This window comes from Tupaia chinensis, unplaced genomic scaffold, assembly GCF_000334495.1.
Source record: "Tupaia chinensis unplaced genomic scaffold, TupChi_1.0 Scaffold000098_3, whole genome shotgun sequence".
Lineage (NCBI taxonomy): Eukaryota > Metazoa > Chordata > Mammalia > Scandentia > Tupaiidae > Tupaia > Tupaia belangeri.
In genome coordinates, this window is record NW_006159562.1 from 1,291,435 (window position 1) to 1,303,266 (window position 11,832).

Genomic DNA, 11,832 nt, shown 5'->3' on the forward strand with positions numbered 1-11,832 from the left:
GCTTTTCTATTGAATAATAATCAACAAACTGTTAAGTGCACTGAGAAGCTATAAATTATTTTAATGAGATAAACCATTATTTTATGAAGTGAACAGAGCTCTCCAATGAGGCTGACTGATATTCTTTAAGACAGATGTACTGAGAGAAGAATTTTCCTGCTAGCAGATAAAATTTCAGCTGTTCCTAATAGTAATATTGGAACTTGGACAGATTACTTGGATTTTTCATTTTATGACTGACATTGTTAAAAAATAGCTGAGAAGAGTGTAAAAAATGGTTGATCAACTTACTTTGTCAGTGTTGTGATTTTTAATCCAAAGAAGAGGTATTGTCTCCTTTATCTAGACTTATTTAAATTAAATTTTATTTATTATTAATATATTTTTTTAATTTGACCAGAAGAGATAGAGAATGAGGAAAAGTGAGAAAGCAAGCCTCTAGGTCTGGGACTCGAACTGTGGTTGGCCACATGGAGTCCAATGGTCCAACCACCATACCATGGGTTGGCTCCAGTATTTTCTTTCTTTAATGTTTGATGAAATGCTCACTCGTTTCTATCCTTCCCTGCTTCTTTATGCCATCATACAAAATATTTCAGTAAGTAATTAAGAAAGAAGACATCTTCTCAAAAATGCCTTCTTTAAATGAATTGCTGTTTTGGCAAGATTAAAAGTAAAAAGGAGTTTTGAATATGAATCTGTTATTGTTAGATATACTTGGTGTTACTTTATTCAGTAGGCAATAAGGGGAAAACTTACTGACCTGACTTCTCAGTGAACTAGGTGGAAGTTTCCATATTTGATCGTTCATCAGAGTCACCTGGGAAACAAACAAACGAACAAAAACCCTCAGTTTCTCACTTCACACTAAATTAATTGAGTAAGCATTTCTAGGTTTAGGCCCATGAAACTCTGCTTTTGGTTTCTTGATTTTTTTAAATATCAGATTTAATAGGAGACTCTGATATTCAGCCAGACTTATGAATCACTGGACCAGAATATTTTGAGTCATTAGAAAAGTCATGACATATTTTTCTATTTTTTTTTTAATCCAAAAATGCATCATATCTTTACCAACAACCCAATGTTTAGCCATAGGAAGTTTCAGAGAGTCTCTTGGTAGAGGTAATCCATTCACATATTTTGAGATAAAACATTGCTTCCTATGTACCCAGTATTGGGTCTTCGGAAAAGTCATGACGTGTTTTTCTATGCAAAAAAGCTTCATGACTTTCCCAACCATCCAATAATTAGATGCCTGCAGTCAAATGGTGGAATAAGAAGCATCACTCTAATAATCCACATTAATCCATTTTTCTTGTGCTTGAGCCCATCTCTAATCACCTGGACATTTCCTAGTAATGAACATTGGTTTCTATTAACAACAGAGCTAACAATAGTAGCACTAATATTTATTACATGTCAAGCCTTATGCATATGAGGGGTCATGGAGAATGCATATCATAAAAAAAAACTAGGCATGGATTTCAATTTTTTTTTTTGCACCTAAATAAACAGGCTTTTTGGAAGTCGCCTCTCCCTTGTGTGAATGTGTATACACATATTATCTCCTTTTAATCCCCAGTGCACCCCATGAGATTTAGATACTATTATTATGTGGACAAAACAAGTAAAGAAAATGAAAAACCCAGCAGGCAGGTTATTTATACCAGGTCACCCCTAGGAGGCAGTAGAGCTAACATCCCAGCTCAGGAGGGTAATTTATGCTCTGGAGCACTCAGCTTTGCTGTCTCTGAACACATCATGAACTTTTTACAGCTCTCTTTCTTTCTTCCTTTCTTTTTTGATCCTCCGCAATACTCTCCTTGCTAAGAATCCTTTCGTTTTCGTTTTTATCTACTAAAACTAGCTTCAACTCTGTTCGGTCTTTGGCCCTTCTGTCATCTTCACGGCGTTTAGACCAAACGAATTGTTCTTGACTTTGCATACAAGGAGGAAGCCAAGCTAGTATTTGTTAACCATCCACCAAGCATATCCTATAAGGCAAACAATATCGTGTCTATGTTATACGTGGGTCAAATGACGTTCAAGAAAGTGAGTGTTCTTTCATAGAGCTCCCCAATATGTGAAGAAAGCAGATTTGAGCCCTGATTTGCCTAAAGCTTTAGTTCCGTGTGCCACAACACGTGCTTCTGTCCTGTGGCATGTTGTTCATGTCATATCACGGGACATTTCCCATTATAAGATAATGAATTGTGAATTCCCTGAGGGTAAGAAGCACATCCATCTTTGAAATCCCAGTTCTAGAAAAAGTACAGAGCATGTAATATGTCCTCTAGAAAGTGATTAATGAATGTTGAGATTCTTTTTAAAAAATTGTTTATATTTATTTTATTATTATTATTTTAAAGTTTGCTATAGGGCACATGTGCTCACCAGAGAGAAAGAGAGTGAGAGAAAGAGCAAGTGAGAGAGAGAGAGAGAGACAGAAGGAAGGTGAGAAAGCAAGCTTCCAGGTCTCAGACTTGAACCACGATCAGCCATGTAGGAGTCTAGCACCTTAACTACCATGCCTTTCGCTGGCCCCTTGAGATTCTTTTATCAGCCAGACCTGATTATGGTGCTGCTCGGCACACAGTTGTCCAGTGTGGTTGACTTTACTGTCTCCTTCTAAGTGAAGACCACTTCTCAAGTCATTGGTAAGATGACAAGTTAACCACTAAGGGTAGTTACATGATCCTCTCTAGCCGTGATGTGATTTAGTGACTTTATTTTCCTTATGATTTTACTCTTTGGGGAGTAAACATTTTGGAAAGTAAGTAAGAGACTATAAAGAAAGCAAGAAGAAAACATACAGAGGAAGAAGAGTGGTTTAAAATCGTTTTAATTTCACAAAGCCACGTTTTCTACCATGAAAAGTACCTCTGAGCTTTGGTGGGGAAAAGATATAAACAAAGAAGACTGAATGCTGGTGGTTGTTGGGCGTGCTTGAGAATTCTACATTCTTCTCTTTGTGTCCTGCAAGTTAAGGTAGAAACTCAGACAATTCTGACTTGACCTTAAGTGCCTCACTGATCTGCCATGGGTATTTCCTTTAGGAATATAAGTTGACACCACCTTGCCGGAGCTTTTTGGAATCAGTAACATGGTAGAGTACACCTGATCCGAACAGGCAGCCCGATAAGAAAGAAAAGCATGTATCTGTTGATACAAATGGAGCGATTAATGGACTGGTTTTTACCCAAGGACTTTGAAGGAGAAATCAAGAAGGAAAAAGATGGCCAATGCGAATGTGTCATAAACTAATTCAATTCTTTTTTTTTTTTTCCCTGAGAGATGATTTTATTTTTGTCACTTGTATTCAGAAGAGAATGGTCAAGTTGTTCTACGCCAAAAAGAAATTGGTTACTGATTCTTAGAACAAGCCTCTGGGAGCATGCGTTTTTGTGACTAAATCTACAATGGCAAAATTGTGTTAATTTGACTGACTGGAAATATTAACCATATTATATCAAATAACTGCCAGAAATAATTCTCTACTATGCTCTGTGACTTTATTTTAATTGATTTTTTTTTTTTTTTTTTACTTTCGGCTTCTGTGATTTTTGCTTATTCTGACACATATTTATTAAACACATGAATAAAATCGTTTTGCAAATTATTTTGGGTGTTTTGATCTTGTTTCAATGTGTGGATTAACTCTTTTTCTTCAGAATCTCTCCCTTTTTTTGTGTTCTGACTTGATACTGCTGATGTAGCTTTTTGGCCCCACTTAATGGCATTATTGTCCACATCAGCAGTCTGAACAATTAAGCTGTGTGCTTAGCAGTATCATTTGATGTTTCACCACGATTTGAAAGTCAGAATTGAATATGATTGATTGCCGCAAGATATGTTAATGTTACAATTCCTGAGCTTTGTTATAGAACACGTCGTTCACTCTCATAGCACAAATCGTGCCTCTCTCATTGGTCATTTTATGTTCTATCAGTAACTAGGCTTAGGAGTAAACCTCCTTTCTGTGCTGTAGAACCCTCATAGGATACAAATCACAAGGTGAAAGTTCATAGAAATAGCCTTTGTGATATAATGTCCCGTCACTACTACCAATAGTGATATTAGGCTGTTGGAAAAGTCATGATGCATTTTTGGCATAGAAAAATATGTCATGACTTTTCCAACAACCCGATATATTCAAAGGCAAATAACCCCATTTTTTTTTATCAGCTTGTTTGCTTCTACTTGCCATGATCTCTAATAAATAAAAATGAAGTCATGTTATTCTGCTTAAATATATTTATCCAATAATAATAATAATAATCTTTGCTAACTTTCTTTAATGTTTAAGTACTAGGTACTTTACCATGTAATTTAGCATGCATAAACTTATTTAATACACATGATAACTAAAGGGTGGAGGAACTGTTATTTGCCATGTCTTATTGAGAAAGTTGAGGCTCAGAGAGGTTAAGTAACTTGCCTAGGGTTGAACAGACAATAAGTGGTAGAGCAAGATTTGAACCCAAGATGTCTAGCCCTAGGGTCCGTGCTCTTAGTATGATGTGCATGCTGGAGAAATATGTGATAGATGTAGTTCCTATCTTTAGTGACTCGCTCTTTCATGTTGGTGACATGTGGGTAAGAAATTACGACAGAGGGAACCAGCAGTTAGCGTAATGGCTATGTCGCTGGACTACCATGTAGTAGACTGCGGATCGCGTCCCGGACCCGGTGGCTTAAAATTCACGCTGGGAACGTGTACGTGCGTGCCCAAGATCCCGAGAGGAGAATGGAGGAGAAGGGATTGCGGTGTGACCATCCCCCCTGGGGAGTGATTTCTCACTTTCTGTCTCTATGTCTCTCTCTGTCTGTCTGGCAAGCGCACGCGCCCTATAGCGAAAATCTCTCCAGATTAAAAAAAAAAAAAAGAAAGAAATTATGATAGAAAACAGACAAGAAAGTAGCAGAATAAGTCACCCTAATAGGAGCTGCAGATATTCAGGAGAAAACAGAGACTAATTAGGCCAGGTAGCATACAGAATAACTCATCATTATTATTAAAACCGAGACTGCTAGGAAAAACTCAGAAATTCCAAGCACTGAATGTTAATACTGGAAGCATTTTATTCATTCATTCATTTATTTATTTACTTACCATATGGCATGTGCACTTGTGGAGAGAGACAAAAAGAGGAGAGGAAAAGTGAGAAATCACCCTCTGGGGGGATGACCATGCCACAGTTCACTCTCCTCTATTTTCCTCCTGGGATTTTGGGCATGCATACACACATGCCCAGCATGATTTTCAAGCTGCCAGGTACAGGACTTGAACTGTGGTTGGCCATATAGGAATTCAGCACCTTAGCCACTATGCCACCTGCTGGCCCCATAGGAGCACTTTCATAGACTGCGCTGTCTTCATTTTTACATGTGACTCTAGGGACTGGTAGGAGTTACCTTACTGATTCTAACTTCCTGCCAGGTTATTTTGAGGATGTATGCTTTTTGGAAAACTTCATTTGTAGAACTTTCACCTGTGACAAATTGAATGTACTCTTGATAAAAATACAGTATGTTATACAATGCCAGTTTAATAGCTAGTGAGTTTATTCAGGAAGCAAGAAAGGGGTACAAGTTGCAGTCTTTAATTGTCTTTAAATCTTACTCTTTAACTTTATTTTTGGTCAGAGTGTGCACGCGTTTGCCAAAGAGATAGGAAGGGGAAGAAATCACCCCCAGCAGGACATGGTCACACCACAATCTCTTCTCCATTTCTCCATCCTCTTGGGATCTGGGGCATGCACACAAGCCTGGTATGTTTTTCAGGCTGCCAGGCCAGTATTTGAACCACGTGGTCAGTTGTGTGAGATCTAACTCCCTTAACCACCAGGCCAAGGGCCAGCCTTCCTTCAAACATTTCAGGCCAGACAAAAATAATCACTTGTTTCCTTCGCTTAATCAACTCAGAGCAGGATTACTACCAATGTAAAAATAATAACTTGCTAATGTAATCTTCAACACCCCAAATGAATTAATGCATCACGATTTGTTGTCAACAGCTTTGGGTTTTTGTTGTTGTTGTTGTTGTTGTTTTGGCACTTCTGAGTAAGGAAAGCTCTGTAACAGCACCATCAACAGAACATTTGCACCTGTTCAGCCTTCAAACCCTGACTCAGCTGTCAGCACAGGGCACTTGTGGAGCCAGATCCTCTCATGCTGTGCACTGCCTGCAGCTTGCTGGAAGCTCAACTTTGACTAAAAGGCTTGATTTCTCTCCTAGTACCCTTGTTCTCATTTAGTCTTAACGCCTGCTTAAAGTCATCCTTTTATTCTGAAACGTACGCACGCCTGTGTCATCTCTTAAACCACTCTGATGTCGAGGTAAGGGGCTCCGAAGAAATGCTGAACATCCTAACAAATAATTGATTAGGAAGGAGTCTGGCAGTGTTAATTGTGAGCTGCAGTATAATGAATTCCAAAAATTGGGGAAAGTTTATAGTACTGTGCAAGAGTGTCAGTGTGCTAAGGTGGAATGTAAAGGAGTTTTTTGACCGTGATAGTTGTTTACGTTGCTTTTGTGACTTGATATAGTTCGTTGGTCGAAGGTTCATCTGTTATTGACAATCCACTGTTTTGTTTGTTTGGTTTTTGGAGAGGTTTTTGCTATAGGGCACATGCGCTCGCCAGAAAGACAGAGAGAGACAGAGAGACAGAAAGCAAGAAATCACCCCCCAAGGGGGGATGACCACGCCACAATCCCTTCTCCTCCATTCTCCTCTCGGGATCTTGGGCACGCACGCACACGCACCCGGCTTGAGTTTAAGCCATCGGGTCTGGGACTCGAATCGCGGTCGACTACTTGGGAGTCCAGCGACATAGCCATTATACTAACTGCTGGTCCCAATTCATTGGTTTTTTGATAGTTGTTTTTTGCTTTTTGTTGCTGGCAGCCACTCTTTGGACACTTAGTTATCAGACACAATTGGTCAGGTTAAATGGTTGTTCCCTGAAGAACTAGAGAATAAATAAAGAGAAGCATAAATGCTGAATAAAACAATTGATATTTTAGTTAACTATCCCAGTATAGCTCAGGAACACAGAAACTTTCGTCTTGGAAGCTCTGACAATTCGTCCTTTAAATGACTCTTTTCAAGTAAGACTGTAGGAAAGAGCTCCCAGATTTCATTACATGGAAAACATTGTAAATAGTTTTAAAATAGAACTGACATTCAGCATCTCCATTGACAAGGACTGCAAAAACAATCAAGGTTCTGTGGACCTGAACTATCTAATGTATTAGTAAGTAACCACATGTGGCTAATTAAATTTAAATCTAAATTAATTAAAAAATGAAATAAAATGGAAAATTCAGTTCCTTAGTTCCATCTCCCCAGTGCCTAATAGCGACATGTGGCTAGCTGCTACTGCACTGAACACTGCGGATGACAGGACATTTCATTCCAGAAAGTTCTATTGGACTATATGCCAATATCTGACCTGAAATGACAGGAGGTGGTTTTTATTCTTTATTTATCTCATATCTGGTTTTACTTACGTTGTTCTTTCGAGTTTTGTTTCTAGTTACAATTTAAAAATATTCCTTTGTGGAAGTACAGACTGTCACTGTTAGAGAGTTGATGTGAGAATTAACTTGCTGACTTCACCAAGAACATTTTCAACACAGGACACTCTGGAGAATTTTTGTCTGTTTGAGAAAGGAAAAGACAAGACCAAGAAAACCTGGAAAGGTTTTTGCTACAGGGCATGTGCGCTCGCCAGAAAGAGAGAGACAGAGAGACAGGAAGTGAGAAATCACCCCCTGGGGGGATGGCCACAATGCAATCCCTTCTCCTCCATTCTCCTCTTGGGATCTTGGGCATGCACGCACGCATGCCAGGCGTGAGTTTAAGCCAACGGGTCTGGGACTCAAACCGCAGTCGACTACATGGGAGTCCAGCGACATAGCCATTACGCTAACTGCTGGTCCTGGTTTTCATTCTTTATTTATCGTGTTAAGTGTGAATACTAGCATGTTTTGCTACATAATGTAATGTGTTTGATTATGGAGTGCTTCTCCAGACCCCACTGGAAAGGTTATTTAATATAAGATGAGGAATTTTTAAACAATCCATGGGGAATAGGTATTGTAAAAAAAATGCATGTATTTCTATTTTTTTCAACAAAATAACTTCTGGCTTTAATTCCATTTTTTCCACAGATATGTTGAAGTCTCTTTATGTACTATATATAATCTTTCAAAAATCTAAAAATTTTGGATTTTTTGAGAGATTTTTTGATGTAGGGTATGTGCATTCACTGGAGAGACAGAGAACGAGAGAGAGAGAGAAAGTGAGAAGTCACTCCTTGAGGGGCATGGCCACACCATAATCCCTTCTCCTCCATTTTCATCTCGGGATTTTGGGCATGCACACACATGTGCCCAGCATGAGTTTTAAACCACTGGGCCCAGGACTTGAACTGTGGTCATTACGTGGGAGTCCAGTGACATAACAATTACTCCATCTGCTGGTCCTTAAAATCTGAAAAATTTGGAACCCATTTGGCCCTATGCATTTTGGATAAGACATACAACATTGTATTATCTATGATAACGTTTCCTGAAGAGGACAAAAGATATTAAGTAAACTTTACCAAGTCTTCATGGCTACTAGGAAATAAACCCAAATTCATACAAACCTGATTGCCTCTAGAATTTAAGTGCCTACTACGTTGTTTCATTTGAGTAAAATTCCTATCTATATTTTGAGGAATAATCAGTATATACCTACCCACCTTTTAGAGTCTAAACAGAACTTGTGATATTAATAACTTTGCAGTTACTGCCTTTTTTTTTTTTTTACCCTTAAGGGATGATTTTGAAGTCTTATTTACCCATATTAAGATGATCCTAATTTCCAAACTTCTAAGCCTGAATTTAATTATTTCATGCTGAAACTTCTGTTAACTATGCTTTAAGTAGAGTTTGTAGAGTACCATCTTAAATTCAGCTACAATCAACCATTATGTACTAAAATAATATTTTAATGTATATATGGGTAGTATAATATTGGTTCGTTGGAAAAGTCATGATCTATTTATGTTTTTTTTTCTTTTTTTAATAATTTTTATTGAACTTTATTTTATTATTATCATTATCTTTTAATTTGACCAGAGAAAGACAGAGAGAGAAAGTGAGAAAGCAAGTTGCAGGTCCAAGATTCGAACCGCGGTTAGCCATGTGGGAGTCCAGTGTCTTTAACCACCACACCACCTGCCGGCCAGTCTCTGTTTTTTGTTTGTTTGTTTGTTTGTTTATGCAAAAGTGTTTCATGACTTTTTCGACAACCCAATATTTTAATGTAGTTATATATGGGATTTTTACTGTGTCTTACAAAGTTAGGTATCCAGATAAAAATTTAAAAGACAAATGCAAATCTGCATACTTAACAAAAAGGAAGCAAATATCTGTGATATTACCAGTTATCTTCAGTGTTTATATAAATAGACGATTTTCTAGGACTATAAAACATTTAATGAGTGAACAATAGTTTTTCTTTCCTTTTCTTTTTTTCTTTTTTTTTTTTTTTACAGAGATTTTTGCTATAGGACATGTGTGCTCACTGGAGAGACAGAGACAGAAAGTGAGAAATCACCCCCCATAGGGGATGGCCATGCTGAAAGCCCTTCTCCTCCATTCTCCTCTTGGGATTTTGGGCATGCACACACATATGCCCAGCATGAATTTTAAGCCACTGGGTCTGGGACTCAAACTACAGTTGACTATATGGGAGTCCAGTGATATAACCCTTACTTGATCTGCTAGTTCTAACAATTTTTTTTTCTAAAGCTATTTCCTATATTTACTGAATCTTAAGCTATAATAATGTGACCTTAATGTGCAATTATCAGAGTTAGAATTACAGATTCCTTTGATACTTGATTAAGTTCATGGAGCTCATGACTTAAATGGCCCTCCAGGATCAGCAGTCTGCCTTGGGTAGTCTACTTCATTGAATATTCTCTGATACCTCATTGCAGGGTAGTATTTTAAAAGGAGATGGAAGAAGTTTCTGATATATATTGGCATTTTTCTTCTTAAATTGTGCATTTGTCAGAATCTTAAAAAAGCAGGCAAGAATCAGCAATGTAACCCTTTGTGTTTTTGTTTTGACTACCCCATTCTAATTTTTCCATTGCAAAAAATCTTTTTAAACCTTTTTTTTGAGTCCTGGACCCAGCAGCTTGAAAAATACACCAAACATACGTGCACACTCAAGATCTCAAGAGGAGAATGGAGAAGGGATTGTGGCATGGCCATCCCTCCCTGGGGGATGCTTTCTCACTTTCTCACTCTCTCTCCAATGAGCACAAATGTCCTATTGCAATTTTTTTTTAAATAGGAAAATTTAAAAAAAAAGAAAGAAATAGTAGAGAGAGATGAGTATGGATTTTGTAGCCATATCACCTGCATTCAAATTCTAGCTTCATCACAAGACCTCAGCAAATTATTAACTCTCATGTTCATCAGTATCCTTTTCTGTAAAATAAGGATAAAAATCATCCCTCATAAGATTGATCCAAGGAGTAAGTGAGTTGATATAAAGTATTAGAATGGTGCTAGACACAGAGCAAGCAACTATAATACTGCTGAGGGTGTGGATGTTACCTCTATGACTCTAGGATGACAGCCACTGCTGCCGTTGCTGACACGAAGCCTATTCCTTAAACTCCTTGGAAGCAAATATACCAGTTATCTTTTTTACATTTTTCCACATTGCTAGCTGTAATAACGCCTTACTTGCTGTTGGTCCATAACGAACATGAATTGGGTAGATTGAAGGATGACAGCATTTCTATAATGAGCCAAAGACAGAGTTGTGAAGGGTTTTTTTGTTTGCTTGTTTCTTTGTGTTTAAGGTAGATAAAATCTTTGCTATTTATTTTAACTTCAGTCAAATTGTGTTTTCTAAGTGAGTTGATAGAATGGTCTAAAAAGTTTTGGGACCAGCAGTTGATCTAATGACTATGTCGCTGGACTTCCATGTAGTTGACCATGGTTCAAGTCCCAGACCGGGTGGCTTAAACTCACGCCAGGCATGTGTGCGTTCATGTCCAAGATCCCTAGAGGAGAATGGAGGAGAAGGGATTGTGGTATGGACAAGGAGGGATTGTGGTGTGACCATCCCTCCGGGAGGTGATTTCTCTCTTTCTGTCTCTCTGTCTTTCTCTTTCTGGAGAGTAATTGGGGCCTATAGAAGAACTTATCAAAAAAAAAAAAAAGAGTTCATACTTAAGATTTTATATATTTGAACTCCAAGATAAGAAAAGTTAAGTTGTGCTGATAAAAGTCAGAATAGTGCTACCTTTGGCACAGTGGGTATTGATCAGGAAAGAGTAAAAAGCATCCTTCTGGAGTACTAAAAATGTTTTATAGTTGGATCTGGGTGGTGGTTACCCAAGTGTGTGTATATATGTATGAAGTTGATGATAAAATGTTATACTATGTTTGTTATACTTCAATAAACAAAAAGTATAGGTCAAATGACAAAATTCCAGTCTCTTATTCAATTGAAAGCTTTCTCGCTCTCTTCTCCTGCTTCAACACAGCCAATAGTCTGTAGTAGGGAAAAGAGAATCTCTCTTTGATCCACCTCCTCCTTCTTTTCTTTTCTTTTCTTTTCTTTTCTTTTCTTTTCTTTTCTTTTCTTTTCTTTTCTTTTCTTTTCTTTTCTTTTCTTTTCTTTTCTTTTCTTTTCTTTTCTTTTCTTTTCTTTTCTTTTCTTTTCTTTTCTTTTCTTTTCTTTTCTTTTCTTTTCTTTTCTTTTCTTTTCTTTTCTTTTCTTTTCTTTTCTTTTCTTTTCTTTTCTTTTC

General features: G+C 37.6%; 1 protein-coding gene across 2 annotated transcripts in view; it reads left to right on the plus strand.

Annotated features, from left to right (window-relative positions):
* Positions 1-11,832, plus strand: part of SLC10A7 (solute carrier family 10 member 7) — a 286,343-nt gene that overhangs the window by 160,539 nt on the left and 113,972 nt on the right. The window contains exon 6 of one of the 2 annotated variants that reach the window (XM_027769942.1): positions 3,060-3,488. The exons of the other annotated variant lie outside the window; for it this stretch is intronic. Coding sequence (XP_027625743.1) covers positions 3,060-3,113 — 54 coding nt within the window. The 3' untranslated portion in view covers positions 3,114-3,488. Of the gene's footprint in view, positions 1-3,059; positions 3,489-11,832 lie in introns of those variants that run through there. 2 annotated transcript variants of the gene reach the window in all.